At 44.1% G+C, this 14259-nt stretch overlaps 1 protein-coding gene across 1 annotated transcript; it reads right to left on the reverse strand.

Annotated features, from left to right (window-relative positions):
- Positions 1-10055: 10055 nt before the first annotated feature.
- On the reverse strand, positions 10056-13180 carry YOD1 (YOD1 deubiquitinase). The gene is made up of 2 exons (XM_049769875.1): positions 12844-13180; positions 10056-11420 (listed from the first exon to the last, which is right to left on the reverse strand). Exons 1-2 carry the CDS (start codon positions 13178-13180, stop codon positions 10717-10719), a joined length of 1041 nt encoding a protein of 346 aa, XP_049625832.1. The 3' UTR covers positions 10056-10716.
- Positions 13181-14259: the final 1079 nt, after the last annotated feature.

The following is a 14259-nucleotide window of genomic DNA, read 5'->3' on the forward strand; positions in this document are numbered from 1 at the left end:
AGACTGGGAACACTTGGCACTATTAGCACCTCTTGCTGGCAGTGGCCACAGGGAGAGGAAACTGGGTACCCTCTGCAGGCCCAGCTGATGCCAAAGGCCCAGGTGCTGGAGATGGGATCCCCAGAGGCTTGGTCAGCACCAGGTTCCAGTCCCTGGGTGTCAGCAAGCCGGCTCATCTCATCTTCTTCCTTCCTGCAGCAGGGAGTCATTCAGGCCACATAGGGACCAGAGCACTCTCCCCAGGTGCAGTACAAAGCTGACTACTGCTCTGCTGACTCTGTTTGGGTGCTACTCCAAGTGGTGTTCAGGGGTCATTCCCAACCACACCAGCGAGCATGCAAAGCCTGTGCCCTGCACCTCAAAGGACCTCTGTGGCCACCCCCACCCCACTTTGATAACATCAATGGGTGCTTCCTTGTGTAGGAAACCCTGATACACACTGCCCACAAAGACACCTGAAGAAACACAGTAGAACCCCTTTGGTGGCCTTCTCCCTGTCTGTGAGCTGCATGTGAGAAGCACATTGCTTTCCCCTCCCCCCCCATTGTGCTGCCCAGCACAGCCACGTAGCTTTCTGGGTATCAGTCTCTAAGCCGAGGGACAGGCAGTACTGGGAAATCAGCTTTTTGAACCCTACAAACTAGGCTTTGCGTTTACATTGTCTATTGTCAATTGAATTGGTTGTTTAAGTGACTGTTTTCCCAGTGACTCCAAACCTCATATCCCCTCAATAGTATTTGAAAGTGTTGATGTCATCACAGCAGCCTCACAGTGGGACCCTGGATAAAGCCTGAGACTTTCCTGACAGGCCTTCAGGGGCCCAAGAGCTTCTCTCCCCTGACCAGGCTCACAGCCACTGGTTCTACTCCTCTATCCTCTTTAAAAGCACCGCCCAATGCCAAGTGCTCAGAATGGATATGTCCAACACAAACCCAATTTTTCTTATTCAGATGGACAAAGCCGCACCCTAGTTCAGGTCTTCATAAAGACACTCCAGTCTCATGAAATGTCCTACCTGCCTTGCCCTCAGGTTGGACAGGAAAGGACAGAAAAACTTGAGGTGTAGAGGGGTCTCCCACACAAGTTGGGGACACATACACACACACTCACCCACAGACACCCACCCAACCACATTCACCCACACACAGTTGCAGAATAAGCAATAGGGGTAGTGATGAACTCACCTCTCGTTGAGGGGCTACAGAGAGGAAAATAAGCCCTTTCCTGGCGGCTGGTCTACTCCTGACTTACCTGACTTTCAGGTAAAGGTTTCACCCCTCCCTGCCTCCGCCCCCAGCCAAACCTTAACTCCTCCCTGTTTCTCATTCCAGCTGTTGCTCCTGGTGGGAGGGGCCGAGCCAAGCCAAGCCAATGCCCTGCCCCACTTGCACTGGTGAACCCAATCAGAAGATCATAGGAAAAAGGAGGGCTGAGGACAAGGGGCTGGAAGAAGGGAGAGTTAGAGGCAAAGGTTATTGTTTTAGAAAATTGTCATAAAATGTCTTCTGGGCTGCAGTTCTTTCGTGTCTGTGCGAACCCTCGCATTGTACTTGCATCTGCCTTCTCCAGCTAAGGAATCTGAGTTCTGAAGCCCACCCTGCCCAATTCTGATACTTGCTTTTCTAGCCTTTTGGAATCACTTCTGTCCTCGAGGTATTTCCTGGCAGCACAGAATCCTAGCATGTGGACTCTGCAATACCTACGGTGGCATCGGAGATGAGAGGAGCGTCAAGCTGAAATGTTCCTACCATACCAGTCACCTTCTCCTCTCATTGAACTTGGAAGGAAATGAAACCATTTTCTCTTTCCAAAGGTCCCTGTCCTGAATGGCAGCGGCTTAGATATTCTGGAAAGGAGTGGCACTACTGGAGTCTGATCTATTGAAGATGTCAATGGACTTTAGGACATACACAAGGGGCCAGAGCAATAGCACAGTAGGAAAGGCAAATGCTTTGTACTTAGCTGACTTGGGTTCGATCCCCGGCATCCCAGATCATCGTCCCTTAAGCCTGCCAGGAGTAATCCCTTTTTGCGTGGCCCGAAAACAAAAAGCAAAAAGCAAACAACATAAAGACATACACACCAATGGTGGGAATGCAACTTCCATGGCCTCGTGGAAACCTATATGGATTCTTCTTAAAGAGCTAAGGAGAGGGGATGGAGAGATAGCATGGAGGTAAGGCGTTTGCTTTCCATGCAGAAGGACAGTGGTTCGAATCCCGGTATTCCACTTGGTTCCCCGAGCCTGCCAGAAGTGATTTCTGAGTGAAGAGCCAGGAGTAACCCCTGAGCTCTGCTGGGTGTGAGCCCCCCCCCCCCACCAAAAATACAAATCAAAACAACAAAAAAAGAGCTAAGGAGGATGGCCAGGGAGCTAGCTCCAGTGTCTGAAACGTGTGAGCCAGTTTGACTCACAGCATTGCTGGGTACACCCTGAACATGGAGCTGGGAGGGGCAAATAAGCATCTCCTGGTGTAGCCTCCAAAAACAAAGCAGCAGTTGAAAATACAAATTCCATGGGAGCCAGGGACCCCGTTCCTGGACATTTTTCAAAGCATATGAAGACATGACTGGAAAGGTCTTGTGTGTGCCCATCTTCACAGCAGCATGACTCCTACCAAAAAAGAACCAAACCACATTTTAGGGATAAAACGTGGAGTCTGTCTACACCTTGGGAGATGATTCAACCACCCAAAAGATGAAATCACACATGGGACAAATGGGTGTCACTAGGTAGGTTGTATTCAGTGAAACAGGTACTTAGGACAGACAGTTCTACTCAGAGGTGGAATGTAAACGACTAAAGTTAATAACCTGGCCAAATCCCAGGCCCAAAATAGACTGAGATGTGAGGAGAGCTGGAAAGGTTCCCAGAGGAAGAGAGAAGCAGGGGAAGGATAGGATGAGAGGTCAACCTGGTCACTGGAAGGCACTGGGATTTTGGAAGTGGGTGCTAAGCAATACTCACATATCTGGTGTGAAGCTCAATTCCCCAAACTCACATGGATTGTAAGCGTAAGGCACAACTCTAACACTGTATTTATAGGAGCTACTGGCCAAGTTTAGCAATTCCTTTTCCTTTTGTTTGATACACTATTAAGCTGCAATATTGCCCTTAGAAGTAAACATCATTGGTTTATCAGGACTGTTCTTAGTGGTTTTTATCTTTGTGATGTCAAGAACATACCTATGAGGCCGGAAGATGATATGCAGGAAAAGCTTGTCTTGCACACAGCTGACCCAGGTTCAATACCTGGCATTACATATACCACAGAGGTCCATTGAAATAATCCTGGAGCAGAGCTTTATTCACTATACTACCTCTTTATCTCCCACCCCCTTAACTTACTCTTATGGATTTTTACTGGATTTGTGCTCATCCTCCAAAGGCAGATTTTCTTTCTTTCTTTCTTTCTTTCTTTCTTTCTTTCTTTCTTTCTTTCTTTCTTTCTTTCTTTCTTTCTTTCTTTCTTTCTTTCTTTCTTTCTTTCTTTCTTCTTTCTTTCTTTTTCTTCTTTCTTTCTTTCTTTCTTTCTTTCTTCTTTCTTTCTTTCTTCTTTCTTTCTTTCTTCTTTCTTTCTCTTCTTTCTTTCTTTCTTCTTCCTTCCTCCTTCCTTCTCCTTCCTTCCTTCCTTCCTTCCTTCCTTCCTTCCTTCCTTCTTCCCTCCTTCCTTTCTTTTTCTCTCTCTTTCTTTCTTTCTTTCTTTTCTTTCTTTCTTTCTTTCCTTTCTTTCTTATCTTTCTTTCTTCCTTCTTTCTTCTTTCTTTCTTTCTTTCTTTCTTTTGGTTTTTGGGTCAAAGGCAGATTTTCTACAAATGGAGTCTGAGCTCACGCTAAGGTTCCATTTCCATTTTTAAGCTTTTGATGAGAGGAAGTAGCATTTCAATTTATTTCGGGGGTATGGTCACACCTGGCACTGCTTGAAGTTGGTTCCTGGCAGTAGAGGATCAAATCAGGGCGGACCATATGCATATACATATACCTTAACTACTGTATTACTTCTAGACCAAATTCAACTAACTTAAAGCCTGAATCATGACCAATTTGAACAAACCCAGTATTGTTTACAATATTCAAGTGCTGGTATTGTCAAAGATTAAAATTTCTAAGTTCACACTTTGCCATCTATTAAAATGAAAGTATTTTCAGCCCTGTCACTCTAACAATTTGTCAAGTAACAGATAAATTTCAGTAGCTGAATGCATACCAGAATATATGGAGTGAGGGACCGGGCAGTGGCGCTAGAGGTAAGGTGTCTGCCTTGCCAGCGCTAGCCTCGGACGGACTGTGGTTCAATCCCCCAGTGTCCCATATGGTCCCCCAAGCCAGGAGCGACTTCTGAGCGCATAGCCAGGAGTAACCCCTGAGCATCACCGGGTGTGGCCCCAAAACCATAAATCAAAAAAAGAAAAAAAAAAAGAATATATGGAGTGAAAATAGGGAAGTTTCCAAAGCACTCTGTTAAAAATGTTAAAAAGTTTCTTTTTGTCAGTTACCAGGATTCCACTGACAGAGTAAGGGTGGCATACAAGTTGGGACATGGTCTATTAGTTTTGTTCATGGTAATGAGTGGAGTATGTGTTTCCTGGCCTTCAGCCAAAATATGCTCAGACAATAATATTTTTATTTCATTTATTCCTTCAAGTCACTTCATACAACATTTCAATTCTTAAACCACAGATGTATGTATTCCATAAATAAAACCAACAGTTCTTAGCGACAATGGCAAAAGCACATTAGAGCTGTACAAAATAAAATCAGTTATCTCCTAGGGAAGAGCAGTGCATCAACTTCGAAAAATGCTGACAAACAAAAACCCACTGTTACAAAACACTTTGTCTTCAATAGTTATTTTGCTTTACCAACTAAAACAGAACTTTGTTCTTCTTGTTTCCTAAGACTTTTTCAAGTCACATACTAGAGGTTTAATGTTTTTCATTTTTGTGGTTTCCTTCTTCAGGAATCTCCAACTCTACGGCATTAGCACAGGAAACAAAGGAAGTGTCTTTCTGCAGTGCTGACAAGCTAGACAGTCACTGTGTACTTTAGCTGAATGTAATACTTCCTTAATTAAAACAAGCTACCTTGTGCTAAAGAAATTCTATTTCCTGTAAACAGCTCCAGTTCTGAATGGCACATAGAAGAAGAAAACTGACAGGAATAAGATGCACCAGTCCTTGGAAGTCATTTGAGGACAACTAACTCAACACCCTGGACATCCACTTATAAAGTCAGGCTCATGTAATTGTAGTAGAAATTCTACATTTTTTTCTAAGCTACCCTTCTACTGAATTATATCCTAGTTAATTTATCAGCTCCTAAAAGAAGGTATATATTAAAAAACAAGGTATAAAAAAGCATCAGGCAATGTAAGTGAAATGAAATCGTGATTTCATACTCAAATTGCAAGTTTCTCACCCACAGTCCTCTATATTGTGTCAAGGAATAGGGGAGGTGAGTTACAACAAAGTCATTACCTGGGACAAGCTCCAGCCATGAGGAGAAACACATCCAGTTGGATTTAATTCCTCTAGTTCTCTCCTTTTCTAGTAAAAGCAGCATGCTTAAATTCAGACACACTAAGGCCTAGACTAGCACCAATGTAACCACTCCTTCAAAATCAAATATGCCAGAAGAAAAAATAGAAACAAAAAAATAAAAACAAACTGTTCACATTTGGGGAAACTTTTAAGTTATTTTGAAGTTGGATGAAATATGCTAACACAATATAATTGTTAGTGGAAAACACTTAATAAGACAGTTTAATAAACATGCTCATTCAGATCAATTTAGACCTAAAAATGGCGCTGCTTATAGATGACCCAGTTAAAGCATGATTCAAACTTCATCTCCTTAAAGTTTGCCTAGAAGTTGATTGAGAGCATGAAAGCTTTCAGCTTTCAAAAGTGTTAATTAAGAATCATCTCAGGGCTGCAGGAATAAATTTAAATACTGTACTGCATGGTGAATGATAAAAACAATGACACTAGAGGAAAATACTAGGAGCATTTTGAACACAAAAGAATGCTTCTGGTAGTAATTGAAGCTGAACTCATCCTTACCAAAATATAAGCACACTGTGCCACTAGATACAATACACTGATGGGCAAATGATTAAGAACACATCATTAGTGGCTCAAGAAATTCCATTTTCATATATTTTCAGTCTGTAACAAGGTTCCCGGGGAGGGCATACATGTAAACTTTTATCTCATTTTAAAGTGCTGCAATTAATACTGTGTCTCAACACATGAAGTAACATGATTTTTAACATGAAAATCGAGGAAGGCAACTTGATTTATTAAAAAGATCATTCTGTCATACTTCCCATTCTGAAGTTCTCACTAAGGACACAGAAAAACTCAGTTGACCGAGGGCAACTTGCAATCACATATCAGAACACATACACAAAAGGGTTTTAATTCCAACAAGCATGTCAATCACAGGCAGAGGCTCATTTGCTCCTGAACATAGTTCTCGAGTCTAGAGCTTCGAGGAATAATCAAATGATGTGACTGTCAACTTTTGCCAACAGGGTCAAGCTCATCAGATGTCTAACTTCCAAGGGTACCCAATAGAATGGGCCCATTTTTTGCTCACAGGAAATAGGAAGTTAGTCATGACCCATTAACAGGAGATGCACCAGTCACGAGGTAACAAAATTCCTTAGAATTCTGATTATTAACTTCTAAAATTCTCTTCTACAAGTGCATATCTGAAGCCCTTTACCTTGTCCATAAATCAAAAGAAGCAGGGGGAGGAGGAAGGGGGGAAGAGAAAAGCACAATCTATACTTAAACAAATTACTTGCATGGTGGACAAAAATGGAATTGTTTCATTCTCTTCAAGAACAATTCTAACAGGACCAAAGGTGGTTGGTTCGAATCCCGGTGTCCCATATGGTCCCCTGTGCCTGCCAGGAGTAACCCCTGAGCACCGCCAGGTGTGGCCCAAAAACCAAAAACCAAAAAAAAAAAAAAAAAAAAAAAAAAAAAAAAAAAAAAAAGAACAATTCTAACATTTTTTTTTATTCTCACGGTAAGTCCTAACCCCATAGATTTTCAATGCTCTTAAAATTAGAATTTGTGAATTCAATATGAGCAATTTAAAAAGTCCCTATGGGCCCAGAAAGATAGCATGGAGGTAAGGCGTTTGCCTTTCATGCAGGAGGTCATCGGTTCGAATCCGGGGTCCCAAGTGCCTGCCAGGAGCAATTTCTGAGCCTGGAGCCAGGAATAATCCCTGAGCACTGCCGGGTGTGACCCAAAAACCACACACACAAAAAAAGAAAAAGTCCCTACATTCTGTCGGACTACAAACTTGAGTTTAGAATGAGCACAAACTCAGATTTTTTAATTCCTTATTAATCAAATGTCTGCAAATAGAGCTTCATCTTCCATTTTCCATAATCATATATGATTTAAAGTATTAGTGTTGAATATCAGTAGCTGATCATTTAAAAAAGACATTAGAGTGATTTGAAAGTATCAGTGATCAATTGGCATCTGGACAACCTAGGCAATGGGAAACATATAATTAAAAAAAGAACCCATAAATAAATATTTCAAATTCATCATGAAAGTATCAGCTTAAATATGCCATCAAAAACAAGTGATAAATCTTGTTCTAGTTTTTTCCCATTTGTTAAACTCACCGTATATTTCACTCTATAAGACACACCTGACCATAAGACGCACATAGTTTTTAGATGAGGAAAACAAGAAAAAAAAACATTCAAAAGCAAATGGTATAATGTGAGACACTCAGGAGATGGTGGCTGGGAACAACTAGCCTGTGAGGCAAAATACACTTGTCCACAGCTGGTTAAACACATTTACCTAACTTTTTTTTTTTTAACATCAGAAAATAAAGGGCCGGAGAGACAGCATGGAGGTAGGGCACTTGCCTTGCATGCAGAAGGGCAGTGGTTCGAATCCTGGCATACTATATGGTCCACTGAGCCTGCCAGAAACAATTTATGAGCATAGAACCAGGAGTAACCCCAGAGTGCTGCGGGGTGTGACCTAAAAACCAAAACCAAAACAAACAAACAAAAACAAAAAAAGTTTTTTTTGCTTTTGGATTACACCTGGTGGTGCTCAGGGTTACTCCTGGCTCTGCACTCAGAAATTGCTCCTGCAGGCTCGGAGGACCATATGGGATGCTGAGAATTGAAACGGATCCATCCTCGGTTAGCCGTGTGAACGGCAAATGCACTACCGTGTGGTACTATAACACCTGCCTCAAAAAACAATTTTTAAATACTTTTTGTTAATAGAAAAAAAAAGTACAGCAGCTATCAAATAGTCTTGAATGAAAGCTCTATATGTGATGGTGAAAGTGCATTAACCTGATTGCTTATACTACGCAGTATGTCTGCGCAATAAAGGGGGCGTAACACTGCAGAAGTCATGTGGTTATTATATTTATGTTTTCCTCTCCTGCACTCAGGCTTCAGCTCCAGGAGGCATTCGCTCCATAAGATGCAGACATTTCCCCTCATTTGTTGGGAGGGGGAGGTGTGTCTTATGGAATGAAAAATACGGTAATCTAATATAAATGAAACATACTCAACTTTAAAGTAACTAGAATTTATGTTGGGAAATAAATCAAAACATGCCTGGCACATTATAAATGAATGACTCAATGTATGTTGCATGAACAAACATTTAAAAATATTTCAATAAGTAAATACCATGTTTAGCTCAAGTAACCCCCAAAAGGGAAAGCTTTATAGAAACAATGCATAAGTTCAACTTGTTGGATGTTACCCAGTGGTATACTCCAAACTCCTAATTTGAAATGTACTATTTGCTGAGGAAAATATACATAAACCACTTAGACTATATAACGTATAGGTACAAAGATTTTTCAATCATATTCACTTATACATACCATGATTGCCAAACATGAGTACTGCCAACTGAACTCAGGGCTATTTTTAAGGCTCAGAACATAGAAAATCGAACTCCTTAAAGTTACACTGATCAGAATGCCTAAAACAGCTATTCACGCAAAAAGTACCGAACAAACGCCATCTAATAATTTCAAGCACACTTAAGAGTTGTCATTATGGGTATCTTCCCCTTTTTGTAAAGGAACTGTTTACAAGTTCCTTGATTTATTTTTTTAATAAGTCTTCACGAATCAATTTTAAATACCTGCCAATGGCCAGAATACAGCAGGGCAAGGTGCTTACCTTGCATGCAAGTCAACCCAGGTTCAACCCCCTGAACCTGCCAGGAGATTCCTGAGTACAGAGCCAGGAGTAACCCCTGAACAGTTGGGTGTGGCCCAAAAGACAAAAACATTAAATTAAAAACACCCACCAAGATATGCTTTAAAAGTATACCATTGGTTTCCTAGGTGAGATATTGAACAAAAATGAGAACATAATAAAACTTCATGATATTAAGACTCTTCACATTATGAGATGATATATGACAAATTAAAAATTTAGCATCCCTGATCTTCAGAAGAATTAAGAGGTAGAAAACTTCTATCTGGAAGATCTCAGTGAAGTGACTCTCAAGAGGGTGTGCCTGTGGCACAGCTCACCCAGCAAATGGCTAAGCATCTACTTATCAAGAAGAAGCCGAATTCTGAGAAAGCGCAATAAGGCAAGGATTAAAAATCTCCTATTTTGGAAACTTGAGTGAAGCTAATTCACTCAACTTCATTATCCTAATTATTTAAACTCTTCAAGAGAAACATGATCATGGCTAAGCAAAGTGCTAATTTGCAGAAGAGTAAGAGTGACGACTAAAATGACAAAAGTATTGTGGAAACAAACCTGTTAGGTGAATTTTACAAAACCTAAATCAAAGCAAAGACATTTCTGATTTAGAGAATTATTTTTTTTAGGAGGTACAACTATTCTTAACAAAAAGCGGAAAAATGATCCTCCCATGCAAATCTAAAAAGCAAAAAAAAAAAAAAAAATCAAGCAAAATTTAGGGAACCTCAATTTTTAAAAATACCCTGCATAACTTCTAGAATTTTATCCAAATATGAGAAAAGACTGGAGTGACATGAATACATGAGGCCAACATTCTTCTAAAACTTCAGTAAGCTGCTTAGGCACATTTCCCCTCATATACTCTGCTTTAATATATGAGAAATCCTAAGTCAGGCACTATGAGCTATGTTTCAATTCCTTTTCCCCCAAGGAATAGTCATCCCTGTAAAATCTGTTTCGCAACTATACATTACAAAGTCTACCGAGTGGCAATCTGAAATCAGTTTTGACAACTCTCAGTATCTTCATTTGAGGAATCAATTCATAATTTAGAATGTTTTAACTCGGGAGTTTTTAAAAAGACCCAATGACTGGAGACACTGCCATTCACGTCCAGTGGCTTCACATGAGGTTGTCCACATTACCCACCACACGAACCTATTTTCTTCTACAGTGAATGCTGCCAGCTGCTAGTTTCTAACACTACCACACACTCTTCAGTCCAGGGTCAGAGAGCACCACCTATTGTCTTTCACCCCAGCAGATAGCGGGCACGTATTACCACTGTAGACACATCTGTAAACTTGCACACTCATTTTTAATCTTAACAAGGAATGCCAGTGTCTTAGTGGTGTAAGTTTTAAGGTTGGTTCAAGCATTCTGTCCTTTTGTTCTTTAGGAATACAAGTAGCTTATTGAGAACCCAGTCTTCCGGGTTCTGGGTCTGAGGTAGGCTTCAACCCTTGGAAGGCAGAGGTCACACTTCCCCAAAACTGGTGTGGCCTGTCTCCTTGGCATGGTCCCTGGCTTCTGCTTGTCCAGTTAATCCCTTCTGACATACCATGCATCGCAAGGTAAAGCGGTTCATGTCAGTAAACTGTCTCTTTCTTCTAGCTTCATCTGCTAACTCCAGTGCTTGTACTAGAACAATATCGTCGTTAGTGGAGAAAATGGTCAGAGGAGGGGTGTCTGGGTCAGGGAAGTTACGCTGAAGTGGGTCATAGTGAATACCATCGTAAATAAGCAGGACTCTCTTGGAATACCCTGCATCTTCCCCAAATCGATCAATCCTGACGGTCTGTGTATCTACTACGCATATTTCACACTGGTAAAATTTAGACAAAATGGATATCTCAATTGCTCCTCCCCAAGTATCATCCCTCCTGATCCAGTCACAGTATTCTTGGTTTGTTTTGCCCAGAATTGCCTCACTATAGAAGCCTGGATCACTTGCTACAATTTGTGCTATGAGGCGTCTCATCTCTGGAGCACATGCTGGATTCAAGACCCCTCCTTCAACGACATAGTACACACTAGTGAAGAGGCAAGAGTTGTCGGCTGGAACGGAGATCCTGGCAAGCACAGGCAGTGTTTCCCTCCCGAGGCTAGGAGCACCATGTTTTGTAAAAGTGGGCGAAGTTCGGGTCCTGGTTTGGTCTTCTTCAACAATCAGCATGTCCCCTGTTAAGAATAAAAAATCCAGATCTGCAATGGTGGAACTGGCATAAGGACAAAGATTCTCCCCCTAAGTCCATGAAGACAAGCCCAAGCCCTAGTAAAGTGTAATTTTTCCACTCCTAGCTGAAAAGACTTCCTTAACAACCACCCCTGGGCCCTGAATAAGGTTATTGCCTATGTCAAGGACCGTGTAAGTACTGTGCAACTGTTAGTATTAAGGCAACAATATCAAGTAGTACCTGAGGAAGATTCCTCAGTATAAACCAAAAACAGGGGGAGTGTGAAGCCTAAGAAGGATAAGCTTGGGAAAACAGACAAACTACTTTTGTTAATTGCTTCTGCTATGCATGTTAAAAGCAGAACCTGTCCTTGCCGGTTTAAACAAAGATTAAATCCCCATAACCTCAACCCCCTCGGGGGGATTGTAACCCCTGTTAAGTGTACACAGGATGCCTTCAAGGACAGGAGGTGCTGACCACCACAAGACTTTCAACAAGATATGTGACCCAAGCCCGTGACATGAGGTACCATCACCACAACATCTTCAACAAGTTGAGTGGCCCAACACTATGACGCATTGGAAAACTTGTGTACCAGATGCTGTACTCCCTCCTACATCCCTTTCTGAACTATAAAAGTTCCCCTGTTTCCTTGATCGGGGCTCTCTGGACTCTGTCCAGAAGCCCAGCTAAGCTAGAATAAACCTGCTTTGGCTGTTTGCATTCCTGCTGAATTTGGAGTCTTTATTTGAGGCGGTGGGCTTCCATGGATTCTAACACTGGGATCAGTAGCCCATTCTGTAAAATACTAAACAGAAGTAAGAGAGGAGGCTAGACTGAGCTATTAAAGGAGACGAATGCCCAAGAATCAAAATTCCTCTTGACACTCATTATTTTACTGAGTCTTGATCAAGTAGGAACAGAACATGGAGCAGCACAGAGATAGAGCAGGAGGAGGCCAATTATTCCTTCCACTTGCTGTGCTGACGGGGCTTTCCTTAGGCTCTTTCCACCACGGGTAGAGACCCTCTAGGGGCTTCTCTTCTCCGAAGGATGCCCTGCTCCACGATCATAATAGCCTAGAAGAAGCAAGTGGCTGGGGCGGAAGTGGGGGTGGTTTTGAAGTGTCAAATTTGCTCCTCAAGTCCTATGATTATTGGACAGAAATTAAGAGCTGCTCTTCGATCTGAAAAGGGCCTCTAATAGATTTTTTTTTAAAAAAAAAAAAGGCAAGAAAGAAAATAAGAAAAACAAAGTAAAGTAAAATAGGGCATTTAGTTCTTAAGGTGACAAAGGATGCGAGGCGGCCCAGGTCAGGCAGGCCAAGACTCCCCAAACCTCGATCACCTGCCGTCTGTGTGATGGGGTCCCCTGGGGGTGTCCCCACCTGCCTGCCCGAGTCCCTAAGGACGCCCCGGGCGCCTCACCCGACTGCAAGGGCAGGTCCCCCAGCGTGATGTCTCCGTCGCTGAGGTCCAGGCACTCGGGCGGGAACCCTGCGAGGATGCGCTGGCCGCGCGGGGCGATGCCGGTGACGGCGGCGATCTGGCCCTGCAGCTCCCGCACCGGCGTGCGGCTGGACAGCCCCTGCAGGACGTGGGTGCCGTCCTTGGCTTTGCACCGGAGCCGCCACATGGCCCCCGCCGGGCCGCCCCCGGGCAGGACCCCCGCAAGCACAGGATACCCGACGTCGCCGGGGCAACCGGCCGCCGCCGCCGCCGCCGCGCCGCCTCCAAGATGGCCGTCCTTGACCCCGCCAAACATCGCGAGAACGAGGCGAGTCTCGCGAGAAGTGGCCTGCGCTGCTTTCGGCCTCTTAGGGCGCCAAATCTTTCCAAGGGGCCGCTCGAAGGCTCTGGGTCAGCTCCGGGCTCAGCGGGTGGCATATATGCTCCTGGAGTCGGAGAGGCGGGGAACGGCGGCCCGCAGGAAGGACGGCGTTGGGGGCGTAACCTTGCACGTAGGATGGGAGGAAATGAGTAAACCTGGTGCTTGTAAACACTCACTCAGTGCCTGGCCCGGATGCTTAGGATGTTTGGGATGCTTGGGGGAATCAAAACTCAACCCAAGGAGCTCGTGGTGTTGCCCCAGCGCTGACTCACCTGGGGCTCACCTGGGGCGGCCTAGGAGCTACCACGTCTATTCAGCCACCTCCCAGCAACCTAGGAAGAATGGCGTGGGCGAGCCCTCCAGCCGCAGGGAAACAGCGCGGCACCAGATTCCCCGGTGTTGCCACTCTGCTTGCTGCTAGGCCGGAGGATGGCTGTCATGAACACGACCACCGAGCCCCTTGCTGCGTGGTGGGAGCGCCTCGGTGTCCGGCACATCCTGCTCCGTGCAAAGCCTTGCTGGGACGGGGAGCGCGCAAGTTGCTCTGCGCGGTAGCTTCATGCGACCTCCCAGGGCTCTGGCTTGCTTTTGCAAGGGAGGAGTTTCGAGGTTGAAGGAGGACTTGAGACGCCCTGAGTTCGTTTCTCTCTCTGCCCAGGAGAGGTCAGTCACTCACTGCTCCTTTTGCTCCCGGGCCCAGAGCAACGAGTTTTAGCTTAAAATGTCTTTTGTTGGGGCCGGGTAGGTGGCGCTGGAGGTAAGGTGTCTGCCTTGCAAGCGCTAGCCAAGGAAGGACCTAGCCAAGGTTCCTAGCCAAGGAAGGACCGTGGTTCGATCCCCCGGCGTCCCATATGGTCCCCCCCAAGCCAGGGGCGATTTCTGAGCACATAGCCAGGAGTAACCCCTGAGCGTCAACCGGGTGTGGCCCAAACCCCCCCCCCCCAAAATGTCTTTTGTTGTTGTTGCTGTTGTTTTGGATCACACCCTGCAGCGCTCAGGGGTCACTCCTGGCT

The sequence above is a fragment of the Suncus etruscus genome, chromosome 3 (assembly GCF_024139225.1).
Source record: "Suncus etruscus isolate mSunEtr1 chromosome 3, mSunEtr1.pri.cur, whole genome shotgun sequence".
Classification (NCBI taxonomy): Eukaryota; Metazoa; Chordata; class Mammalia; order Eulipotyphla; family Soricidae; genus Suncus; species Suncus etruscus.

What these genes read in the sequence shown, in the direction of transcription:
- YOD1 (XM_049769875.1), bottom strand. Translation starts at nt 13,180, where the DNA reads ATGTTTGGCGGGGTCAAGGACGGCCATCTTGGAGGCGGCGCGGCGGCG. An exon ending in GGACCTGCCCTTGCAGTCGG is followed by an intron (nt 11,421 to 12,843) that starts GTGAGGCGCCCG and finishes TATTCTTAACAG; the next exon opens with GGGACATGCTGATTGTTGAA.